The sequence below is a fragment of the Pygocentrus nattereri genome, chromosome 26 (genome assembly GCF_015220715.1).
Source record: "Pygocentrus nattereri isolate fPygNat1 chromosome 26, fPygNat1.pri, whole genome shotgun sequence".
Classification (NCBI taxonomy): Eukaryota; Metazoa; Chordata; class Actinopteri; order Characiformes; family Serrasalmidae; genus Pygocentrus; species Pygocentrus nattereri.
Window position 1 is genome coordinate 3,092,363 of NC_051236.1, and position 12,960 is coordinate 3,105,322.

Sequence of the window (12,960 nt, forward strand, 5' to 3'; positions counted from 1 at the left end):
TTTCATGCACGAGAATGCAAAATAAATAAATAGTACATTAATTAAAAAGGTATGTCAACGAATTATATAACATTAACAGAATATATTTGTTTAAAGGGAAATGGGAAAAATCAAGAAACTATTTAAACAGAAAAGGATGATATTGATTAAAATACATGTAAAACAATTAATAAAATAGGGATATCGCTGCTGCCAGAGCAAAATCTCGTATGTCCATTTCTTTCGTTTTTCAGTTTTTCACAACATTTGAAAGTGCCCTTGATATTGTGAGTAAATTCCATGATGAATTGGCCAAAATAAAGGGGCTAAAATGACTTGGAAAAACGTTTGGGTCCACTGACTTGCATTCAGAGTGAAGCAGGTCTTTTGCTTCTCCTGTAAAGTTACGATTTTGGAAAGAGAAGGTTTTGTTCAGGTAGAAGCAGGTAGAAGATGATCAAACTAGTGGAAACTCATCATACTTGTAGCAGATCACGTAACATTTGTTGTATTCTCACTTTTATTCCTGTATCATATATTTGTTGTATACTCTGTTGTATTGCAGCCGCTGCCCCCTATTGAGCACAATGGGCCCGGTTTAGAGTACAAAGTGAGCTACAGGCAGCAGGGTGTTGAGGAGGCCTGGCAGGAGCACATGGTGAAGAGACACTCATTTGTAGTGAAGAACACACCAACGTTCGTCCCATATGAGGTCAAGATCCAGGCCAAGAACCGCGCTGGCTGGGCTCCGGAGCCCAATACAGTAGTTGCCTACTCAGGAGAAGACTGTAAGTACATACGCTGCTTCAGATCTGTATGCTTAATACTTGCGTATGAGTAAGAAAGAACCTTTATTGCCATAGTTCCCAATCCTGGTCCTTGAGCACCACTAACCTGCACGTTTTAGTGTTTTTCCAGATCTAACACACAGTTCAAGTCAGTAAGGGCTTATTAACCCTTAGACAAGCATAATGGAATATGATATGAATTATTACTCATTAGTAGTTCATTAAAACAAGCAGAGTCTTTACGTCAATAATATATTTGTGGTCGTAAATAGAAAACATTTTATTATGATTTCAATTGGAATTACAGGGGAATTCCAGCAATTTGTCAAGATTTTGCATAATTCATTTACTAGATGGAAAGAAAGTCATTCGGAGGGGTTTGGTGCGACATGGTTGGTTGTAGAGACTCTGATTTCTTTACAGTGGTGGTGATGGGAACCAGGGGTCACCATGACTACAACACAAATATAGACATTTTATTTACTGTCCAAACCCACCAGTGAACCTACACGAGTCTTCTGAGCTTCATATGGAGTGTAGATGATGGTAAAATGGTGGAAAATCAGAAAAATAAGTTCAATGCCTTAAACGTAACTCTCCACTCATCACACACCTTCTAAGCCACTTCTCCTTCTGGGGAGCTGGAGCCTATCCCAGTGGTCATCGGGCGGAAGGCAGGATACACCCTGGACAGGTCGCCAGTCCATCGCAGGGCAGTAGAACTCTCCACTATATTGTAAAAATAAGTTCTACAAAACTATCGTAAAACAGTGCCTCAGACATCAGGCAGCATATTCATGGAATAACTTTCTCAGGGAGCTTTTAGAGGTGGACGTCTGGTTCCTATCACCACCACTGTGAACATTTCTGACTCCGTAAGTTTCTCTAGAACAGAGAGTTTCACACCAAACCGCTCTGAATGACTTTGTCTACAACTTAACCATTTAGTCATGGAGAAAATAAAAAAAATAAATGACTAAAATAATAAAAAGTTTCCTTTGCAGGAGGAAAAAAACTTCCTTTACTTTTTTGCCATTTTTTAAACAAAAATAAGAAAGCTGTCAACACAGAATGTAAACGAAATGTAAACACATTCCACCGCGTATCACTTCTTTAGCCGGTAAATACCCGTATTTGGCTGGGAAATGTCTGCAAGGCTTGAAGATTCACATACCCAAAAACATTTTATTTGATGCATTTGGTGCAAATATGCTTTCAGTAATGCTGGAGGAGAAAGAGGAGAAAGTTTTTAGATTCAAACCCGAAAGTTTTTAATTGACGATAAAACATGAGAGCCAAGAAACATTAGATACATTCAAGTTTAAACTGGCAGCAGAAAATAAAATGCTGTTAGCTGCAGCGGTGGAGGAAGTACACAAACCATGTACTTAGAGACCCCCAAAGTAAAATATCACTCCAGTAAAAGTAGAAGTTCCTCCCTTTAGACCTCCACTTGAGTAAAAGTACTAAAGTATTTACCTTCAAATGTACTTAAGTATAAAGTAAAAGTACTAAAAGAGTAATTCTGGCTCTGATGTCCTGTTATCATTTTTATAACCAGACTGGCTTCATGAACTCATTTCAGGTGAAAGTCCTCCAGCGTCTCTCTTGGTAAACCAGTCTTTTAATAGAACGTCATTAATTAGTGACGCTGACGTCTATTAAAATGATCAGAAGCACAAAACACTGAAGGTAAACAGTTTCCATCAGGGAGAACCGAGTGGCTCTGAAATCACTTTTTACACACAAGCAAAGTTTCAGTTTCAGATTTATTTACATCTTAGTTCCAAGTTTAAGTTGAATAAAAACTGGCTTTAAACTCAGGATCACAGATGAGCTCCTTTACTATGTTGATCTGTAGGCGTCTGTTCATAAACATAAACCAGCACCAAACTCATTTACTATAAAATGAAATGGTGTTTGTAGAAATTCAGAAAAAAGCCGCGTCAGTCTCGACTGCATATGTGGACATATTTCTATATTGAGCTCTATTTACACAAAGTTAGGTTAGTTCATCATTTATGTTGAACAGACTCTCCCAAAGTTTTACGCTGCTGCGCTGACGTTGAACCGCGTGCTGCACTGGGTCGGTATGACCAACAGGTCAAAACCAGCTCTAAACAAAGTGACCGCTGGGCCCTGATTGGTGCTCTGGCTTTGCACTTCTTTCGTTTTGACATGTTACGTTTTTATACACACAGAAACCAAAAGGAACGACAGATTTCTTAGAATGTAGGAGGAAAAAGTCGGATATTAGACTCTGAAATGTAGTAGAGTGAAAGGAAAAAGTCGCCCAGTAATGGAGAAACTTCAGTACAGATACACCAAAAAATACTAAAGTACAGAAACTAATTACATTTATTTAGTGTAGTCCACCACTGGTTAGCAGTTAAATGTTTTCTTCAGCACTGATTCATTTGGGCTGCTGGGGAACATGCAGTAATGTCCTGTGCTGACTAACACAGTATTGGTTCTGCACAACAAATATATGACTGGAATTTTACCCATTTGTCCAGCAAACTATATCGTTTGTGTTCTGGCACCACAAACACCTAGAAGAATTTCTGATTACCTTGTAATTAAATACACAATCATCCTTTAATCAGAAATGAAAATGTAAGGAATAACTTGCGACGTTTAAGGTTTAACTCATTTATCGCTGTTATCAAGTGTAGTAGAGCACGGAAATCACTAAAATGTGCAGGACGGGGGGGCCGGAGGAACCACTGCGTTACATTTTATATCCACTGCTTGTTGAACTGCTTTGTATGTTCACCAAATGGGAAAGGTGTTGTGAGAGATATTCCAACACTCCACCTTCTCGTTTCGTGTTCCGCTGCAAATAGGCGATGCTCAGTAAACAGAACCCGCTACTCCTCCGAAAGTACAATACAAGTGTGAGAAGAATATCAACAAGCCTAGAGGGCGGTCACCCACTGATAAAATACTGTCTGCGCTTTACGCAATTATCCGCATGCTAGGCCTGATATGGTGATCCGTTTCGCCTTATTGAGGATATTAAATAGTACACAGGGGGACGATTTCTCATGCAAAGGCTTTGTAACCCCTCTGCAGACTGACAAATGAAATGCTAGCGTGGCTGTGAGCTATTTACATTTTCAGCTCTAATTATTCTTCTTGCCTTCAGTTTTCTTTTGGAGTTGCCCTCCCGATGGTATCTCAGGTCACTTGTTCTCTGTGTAGTAGGATTAGTCTACACGCTCGCTCTCTCCTTATTTCTCACTCTGTTTCCGTCCCTATCGCTATCATTCTTTCCCTCTGTGTTTGCTTAGTCTGGCTGTAGACGTTGCTGTTGTTGTTGTTGTTGTTGCACTGAATCTGACCCCCCCCTTGATAGCAGTGCTAGGCTCTTTTTAAGGTAGTCAATGGACGTCTTAGACTTTGTACACCGATCAGGGGTAACATCACGACGGCCTCCTTGTTTCTACGCTCACTGTCCATTTTATCAGCTCCACTTACTCTGTACACTCACAAAGATGAGCATGAGCTCAAACAGAGCATGTAGAGGTGGTCAAGACGACTTGCTGAAGTGCAGACCGAGCATCAGAACGGGGAAGAAAGGGGATTTAAGGGACTTTGAACGTGGCGTGGTTGTTGGTGCCAGACGGGCTGGTCTGAATATTTCAGAAACGGCTGATCTGCTGGGATTTTCACGCTCAACCATCTCTAGGGTTTACAGAGAACGGTCCGAAAAAGAGGAAATGTCCAGTGAGCGGTCAGTTGTGTGGACGAAAATGCCTTGTTGATGTGAGAGGTCAGAGGAGAATGGGCAGACTGGTTCCAGATGATAGAAAGGCAGCAGGAACTCAAATAACCAACCAGAATCTCTGAGGAACGTTTCCAACACCTTGTTGAAAGTGTGGCATGAAGAATTAAGACAGTTCTGAAGGCAAAAGGAGGTCCAGCTTTTACTTACTTTACTACTTGTACCTAATAAAGTGGCCGGTGAGTGTAGGTGCACTCTGTAGTTCTACAGTTACAGACTGTAGTCCATCTGTTTCTCTGATACTCTGTTACCCTGTTCTTCAGTGGTCAGGACCCCCATGGACCCTCACAGAGCAGGTACTATTTGGGTGCTGGTATGAGTGGATCAGACACAGCAGTGCTGCTGGAGATTTTAAACACCTCAGTGTCACTGCTGGACTGAGAGTAGCCCACCAAGCAAAAATGTCCAGCCAACAGTGTCCTGTGGGCAGCGTCCTGTGACCACTGATGAAGGACCAGAGGATGACCACTACAAACTGTGCAGCAGCAGATGAGCTGTCGTCTCTGACTTTACATCTACAAGGTGGACCGGCAAGGTTGGAGTGTCTAATAGAGTGGACAGTGAGTGGACACTGTTTAAAAACTCCAGCAGCACTGCTGTGTCTGATCCACTCATACCAGCACAACACACACTGACACACCACCACCCAATGATCCACCACCCCAATAGTACCTGCTCTGTGAGGGTCCATGGGGGTCCTGGCCACTGAAGAACAGGGTAACAGAGTATCAGAGAAACAGATGGACTACAGTCTGTAACTGTAGAACTACAGAGAGCAGCTATACAGTAAGTGGAGCTGATAAAGTGGACAGTGAGCGTAGAAACGAGGAGGTGCTCATGATGTTATGCCTGATCAGTGTATAGTAAGTAGAATTTTCCATAGAGAAATTCATTTGCAGTATTTAGAGAATGGAATGTGTTTTTGGTTGGTAAAAAAATAAGCAAGGAAAAGAAGAAATGATGTTCCGTGACTCGCCATAAACATTTATTACCGGCAGCACCACAGATACCACAATTACACCACACATCTAGGCCTGTCTGTGCAGTGTGGTGGCTGGAGCTTTTGCAGTCATTATCCTGACTCGCAAGCAGCTAATGTAGCTCCAGCAAGGTTATATGGGAGCTTTTATTGTGATTTGGTGTGTGTGTGTGTGTGTGTGTGTGTCTGTTTGTGCATGCGCAGTTCCATCAGCAGCTCCAGATGACGTGGAGGTGGAGGTGATGAACAACACCGTGGTGAAGGTCAGCTGGAGTCGCGTTCACAAGGACAAACTGCACGGACATCTCGGAGGCTACAGGGTAATCCTTCACCCTCGCCCTCTTGCTTTTTAGCCCGTGATTAAAGGCCCGCTGCCCTGTTCACAACCCCGGGCTGCGGTCGTTCTCCCATCCGTGGCCTCAGGCCCCTCAACACTTCCACCCTCACTCGGTTACGGCCTAGGGCTCCGGTGTGCTGTTTTTTATTTTACTTTCTCCTACCAGCTCTGTAGCTCATGCTGCTGTAGCTGTTTGCTTTCTGGTCAGGGACAGGGTCTAATTTAATTACGGAATAGAAACGGTGGTCAGCTGGAAACGGGAAGCTAAAGGCACTTTGTTAAGTCGGAAAAACAAACTGCAAGATTTGTAAGAATGTGCTTGAATGCCAAAGACCTTCGTTATTCATAACCACCTCAGAATGAAGCATCCAGTGCTGCCCACTAGTAGGAACACACTGGACGCAGTGTATAAAGTACAGAGTACTGTGTAAAAATCACCACAATTCAATTATTTCTCTAGTCAAAACAGAAATTCGGTACAAGTTATTCATTTTTCAGCAAAGGTTTTCCAGAGAGAACAAACATATTTAACAGAGAATTACACAAAAGACTCAACAAAGAAATGATCGTAGAATTTCAGTGTTCAGGGTGTCACCCTCAAAGAACCTGCAGACACGCCTCCAAAGCTCAGTCTGAGAAGCTGGTTGATGATTTTCCAAAGTGATCAAACCCATTCAGTGGTGCTGAGGTCTGGACTCTGGGCCGGTCAGTCCATCGTTCAGCTTCTTTGTTTGGTGAGTCCGTCTCCTTTTCTCAGTGAGGTTCTTCTTGATCAGCTACACGTCCTTTCAGACCCACAGCGCTGAGTGGTCTTCTCTCAGTGGAAGGATGGACAGAAACCCCTTTGGATGTTTTCAGATCTGAAGCAGCTTGATCTTCTCCCTTCTCTCAAAGATCAAAGGTTTAAGTGCTGTTTATCTGATGGGGGCAGTTTTGGTGTCTACCAGCTCTTCCAGGTGGTTGTTAGGAGGAACATTTCCTCTGTAGCTTTTAATCAGTTTCTGGAATTCAAAAAAATCCCCATCCTTAAGCGAGTGGATTGTCTTATATCTAATCTCCTCAGAAATATCTCACGAAAAAAGAATGATGTTTATTTAATGGCTTATACTTAATGATGTTGATGGGATGTTAAATAAATGAAGCTCCCTGAATTTTTCATAGTACTGTATCTTACCAGCTATCTTCCATCATTACTGCACAGCTGTCTGACACCTGTTTATCTCCCTCTTATCCATAATGCAGCTCATCAAACAGATCCTTTATGAACTGCAGCATGATATATCCATTATTTACAGCTCTAGAATCTTACATTGGTAGTATAATGTAAACATTTAGGTTAATGCTATATGAAATTGTCATGTCTGGAGAGCATCAACCAGCTAGCAAGTAAAGAAGCAAATTGCCTAGTTGTTTTATTAATTGAAACTCATTTTTGTATAAGGGGGGCATTTCTTTCACCAAAATTCCTAATGATACAAAAGCAAACACACCCACATATTTTCTAAAACGCTTATCCTTCTGGGTCACGGGAGGAGCTGGAGCCTATTGCAGCGTTCATTGGGCGGAGACTGGAAACAACCTGGACAGGTCGCCAGTCCATCGCCGGTTCTCCACAGCAGTAGTAAATCACAAATAGCTCACTAACTGTTTCGAATAACTTGTTGACCAGTACTAACGAATGGCTGTATCACCTCTTTGCTCCAGGTGAACTGGTGGCGGCTGCGCAGTCTGTTGGACTCGAGAAAGACGCATGGCGATAAACACATGCTGATGTTTCCCGGGGACAGAAACCATGCGCTGGTTCCAGGGCTCCGGCCCTTCTCTGAATACAGCCTCATTGTCATGGCCTTCAACGGACGAGGCAACGGACCAGGGAGCCATCCGGTCACTTTCAAAACTCCAGAGGGAGGTACGGGATGTTAAAGTGGCATAATAAACTGTTCATGACCTCAAGAAGCGGCTTCAATTTGACATAGAGGGAACATGACAGACCCATATAAACAGCTTTTTTATTATTTAACATTATCTAATAGTTTGTTAATGTTAGTTTATGAGTATATACTCTTTATATCGCTGCTGTCGGAACAAAACCTTGTATCTCCATATTTGTCGTTTTTCAGTTTGAAAATACCCATAGTCCCATATATTGTGTGTAAATTATATGATGATTGGACCAGAAGAAATGACCTAAAATTACTTGGAAAGAAAGACTTACATAAAAGTAGAGTATGTTTTTACCTTGTCCTGTAAAGTTACAGTTTGGGAGATACGAGGTTTTAATCCCCCAACAGTGATATATGCATTAATAATATAAAATGTTTAATGTATAAAATATAAAATGCAATAAATGTTCGGATTATTAACCCTTCACTCGGTAATCCGCTTAATTCACTTGAGTAATCTGTAATTATACAGTCTATACATCTAATCCAATTCTAGTTGGTTAATGATTTTTAATGCTATACAACTTGAAATATTGAGCATTTACATAGCTTCATTTTATAATTCTGCTGTGTCCTCTTTTAAAAGATTGAGTAGTCATTTACTGTCTTTCCCCTTTGTGGTGCACACTTTTCCTTAAAGGGCCTGTATCGTGGAAAAACAACTTTTAAATGTGAAATTAAAGCATTTGATGTAGCGTGTAGACGCAACGCTCAGTCCCTACGCCCCATATATGGACAGCTAAGCTACAAAAATGGTCAGTTTTAATTGTGTGGTCACAAAAATTGCATGTATTGACCTGTTAGACCTCCAGCAGTTTAGCTCTGCCCACTCACTCCAAACCTGATGGGGCGTTTCAGCCCAGACTGCTTTTTGGGATGCACAGTCCAGCACAGCCAATGAGAACAGAGGTCATTGGTCTTAAAGGCACAGTGGCAGAATATTACTAAGGGTTTCTAAGGGATGAATTAAGGTTGGAAAATGGTCACGAGAAAAGGATTGTGACTCGTTTCGGTACGTAAAGCCACACATAGTATGTCACAAGTGGAGCTTGGGAAAAAATGGAAATGAAATGTAGGAGAAGAAATGTAGGCCCTTTAATGCTCAGTGAATCATTAGTAAGTGGATAATATGTCCATACTATTGATGGACCTCTTGTACTGCTTCAGTTATTTGTATGCTACTTTGTATGTTGTTCATTTAAAAGCTGGCATACAACAGTTGTGTGATTATTATCGTTGGCGAACTGTCAGCTTTTCATAGGGCCCTCATTATAAAATGTCACCACAGTTTTTCATATACATTTTTTCTCTCTTCTCTCTTCTGCAGTTCCAGACCAGGTTGCTCTTTTCAGGGCTAAAGATATTCAGAAGCACGCGGTCACACTTACCTGGTCTCCTCCGGTGGAGGCCAATGGATTTCTCACCGGCTATATCCTACAGTACCAGCTGAGTAAGTCAATACAGCTGGTGCTTCTCTAAGCCTCCAGCTGCCTCATTCTCTCACTGAACCCGGCGATTCCTGCGTCTCACCACTAGGAGATATCATTGTGCCACCTACCTGAAGGATGCCGTCAGTGTCTGCTCTGTGGGGAGAGACAAGCCTGAACAAACACCAGACATGGTGCAGGTTATGGCAGCATTCGGCGTAATGTTAGTCATTATGTGATGAGTGCCGGGATAATCGTAGAGTATGGAAGTAAAGGTTGAGAGAAAACAGTAACATTTACGTTAAAATGAGGTCAGCAAATGTTACTGTGTAGCTAAGCATTGGGGTCTGTGGAATAATTCAGTACATGATCTTTAAAGTGTAAGAATTTTACAGAAAAGCGAAGGATCTTAGCAGAGAGCGAACATATATCACCTGTGGATTAGCATTAGAATCAAGCCATGCTGTCTATCGATGGAATTTGGTAGCTTTTAAAAGAGCTGTCACTATCAAATGAAGAAATAAAGTACATAAAATTAATCCAAAGCCTTTTAAAGCTTCCTGCATACTTTATTATTACCAGATATACTAGAAAGCCTTTTAAAAGATTTTCTTTACAAACACTATGCAGAAAAATATACTAATATACTATGCTTGTTTCTTGCTATAAGAAAAGCCATGCATCATGAAGATTGACAGTTAACCATAGCAGATTCGTTGTGCCTGATTCACCAAATTTACGTAAAGACCACATATTTGACCACCTGAATGAATTTGTCCATTTGAATGAATCTTTCACGAAACTTACAACGTGGAAGCAATGATGCAATGATGAATCAGCTTCGGTGCGTGAAATCAAGCGCCAGCCTTACAGCACCTCATTTACATATTACTTACATGAAGCCTAACCTTGTTCGTACGAATGTTTCGGTAGCGAGCCAATAAAATGATAGCATTCAAAAGCTCATGAGCCAATGGCTGTACAGGTAGATGGACTGTACTGCGCCCCCTACTGACTAAATTTTAGAGTGCTACAATTATGATGACTGGAAAGGGTGAGATGTGAAATGAACGATGCTTTATTATTGCGATGTATGCGATTCTTCTGCACTAGCTGTGTAGCTACATATATATATATATATATATATATATATATATATATATATATATATATATATATATATATATATATATGTGTGTGTGTGTGTGTGTGTGTGTATGTATACATCGCTGCTGTCGGGACAAAACCTTGTATCTCCGCTACATCTACTTTTTATTACACACTATTATTGTCTATTGTCTATTATTGTTATTATAGATGATCTTGATCATAGTTTATGGTTATTTAACCACAAATCAAGCATTTTTCAGGTTGGCAAACCTTAATATTTAGAGAACAAAAGAATTTTTTCAGCAGTTGTAGAAGCCTTGAAAAGAATATTTGACCCAAACCAGTGAATGTAGCTAATAACGAATGGAGTCTACTGGGATCCACTTAGCATTATTAAAATTATATTGCGCTAATGGGTCCCTTGTATCTCTCCTTCGTCGTTATCCATGTTAATATTTCTGGCTCAAGTAAACCTTTCTCTCACCTCACGACCCTTTCTTACAATGGCTCACTGGCTAAGGCCTGTGTCTGTCAACACAACCGCTGGCCTTCGAGTCTGGATGACGGTGAAGCGGGTTATAACACGCTGCCTGGGAGGGTTCGTTAGTTAATTGTGTTTGATGATGCAGCTGATCGCTATGGCCAAGTGCCATGCTACATATTAAAAGGAGGGACATTTCTATCAAGGGAGAGTGCAAGAGCCACCGCACACCCTTTGAAGTAGGCTTTTTGAAGTCCCCTTGAAGGAAGTGCCGTATGAAATGTTGGGGATAATGTACCCAGCTGTCCGTGTGGCACACAGCAGCAGCGCCTGGAATTTAAAACACTAGCGCACAGATGTCCCACGGCTAAGCATGGCTGCTCCGAGCTTTTACGCGCTCAATATTTCACGCTCCTTGCGTGTCTTGGTGAGAATATTCAGAGCTGGTGTTTTAACACGTGGTGAGAGGAGACGGGAAACTTCCAAGTCATTGTGTCAGTGACTGAACTGAATCTGAACCAGGCCTAAACGCTCTGACAGGTTGATGCTGTGGTGACAGGTTGATGCTGCTGAATTTAGATTCAGTGTTTTGCTGAAACGCCTTTCGTCATTCGGCACCTGAGTGGTGTACATAAACAAGTCCATCTGTGCATTGTTCAGCATATTAGTGTATTATTAAAGGGGCGTTCCAGCTTAAAATTAGATTTTAAATTAAATTAAATTAAATTTTACGTTATTTATGGTCACAAGCTTTGGGTAGTGACCGAAAGAACGAGATCGCGGATACAAGTGGCCGAAATGAGCTTTTCTCCGCAGGGTCGCCGGGTTCTCCCTTAGAGGTAGGGTGAGAAGATCAGCGATTCAGGAGAGGCTCAGAGTAGAGCTGCTGCTCCTCCACGTTGAGAGAAGCCAGTTGAGGTGGTTCGGGCATCTGGTAAGGATGGCCTCTGGACGTCTCCCTAGTAAGGTGTTCCAGACATGTGCGATGGGGAGGAGACCCCGGGGAAGACCCAGGACATGTTGGAGGGATTATATCTTTCAACTGTCTTGGGAACACCGTGGTATCCCTCCGGAAAAGCTGGAGGAGGTGGCGGGGCAGAAGGAGGCCTGGGCCTCTTTGCTTAGGCTGCTGCCCCCACGACTCGGCCCCGGATAAGCGGTTGAGGATGGACGGATGGATGGATGGATGAATGGACAGATGGATGGATGTTATTTATTATGTTATGCAGGATTCCATAGCCCAGCATTGTATCCCTCAGCCTCACTGTTTTGACAGAATTCATGATTTTGCATAGTTTGTTTTCTTTGATTTTCTCACTGCAATAACTTTATACTTCAGTTAGTTCTGATGACACAGTCTGATAGTTTTATCTTTTTTTTCACTGTAACTGTTTCATGCCAAGTAACAACCACTTTGCAGCTATTTGTGCATTTTAGCACATACAAAAACAGATACTGACATGCCGAATACCTGACTTTTCTGCTTAAAACAGAAGCCACCGTCCTGACTACAAATGATTTGATTTCGCCTTATTTTAGCATAATGCATGAAAAATAATGCACTGTTTAGATGGTCTCTTAATGCCAAAGCATCAGTCATATAAATGTATTTGATTGACATTTGCTCTTTGTATTTTATGGATGTGAAAATGTAATTTTGATCATTTTTAGACTTTTTTTAATGAGAATTCAAGAAGAGAAAAGTAAAATATCCAGTGAACATCCGACATAAAACCAACTTTACTGCTCTCTCCGTAACCATTTGTTTGGAGGAATTGCTAATATTAAAGCGCATCTTATGTAATATTCAGATTAGTGACCAAATCAGAGCTGTGATGTCGTTCGTGATAACTGCCCAAAACATTTCAGCATAGCCCATCATTAGAAGGGGTGTCTCTAAAAGTGGTTTTACGTCTTTAAAGTTAAAAATCTCCCTCTAGAGATGTGAGTAGACATGTTTACAGCAGATGGACAGCAATGAATACATTTTTCATTCTGGCCAAAGTGTCCTTTAATGAGCATTCATTTGAAGAAAGAAGAGTTTTCTGATTTGGCCGCCGGAATAATGTAGTCCATTTACATCTCTGGAAGGGAAATCTGAGAAATCTGAGTGCTGAGCACTGGTGCTA

General features: G+C 41.5%; 1 protein-coding gene across 3 annotated transcripts in view; it reads left to right on the top strand.

The window, feature by feature from the left end:
• The window catches only part of chl1b (cell adhesion molecule L1-like b), a 102,664-nt gene that overhangs the window by 57,354 nt on the left and 32,350 nt on the right, over window positions 1-12,960 (top strand). For all 3 annotated transcript variants that reach the window (XM_037534752.1, XM_037534753.1, XM_017711695.2), the window contains 4 exons: window positions 545-767; window positions 5,738-5,853; window positions 7,575-7,779; window positions 9,141-9,263. In XM_037534752.1, coding sequence (XP_037390649.1) covers window positions 545-767; window positions 5,738-5,853; window positions 7,575-7,779; window positions 9,141-9,263 — 667 coding nt within the window. The remainder of the gene's footprint in view (window positions 1-544; window positions 768-5,737; window positions 5,854-7,574; window positions 7,780-9,140; window positions 9,264-12,960) is intronic.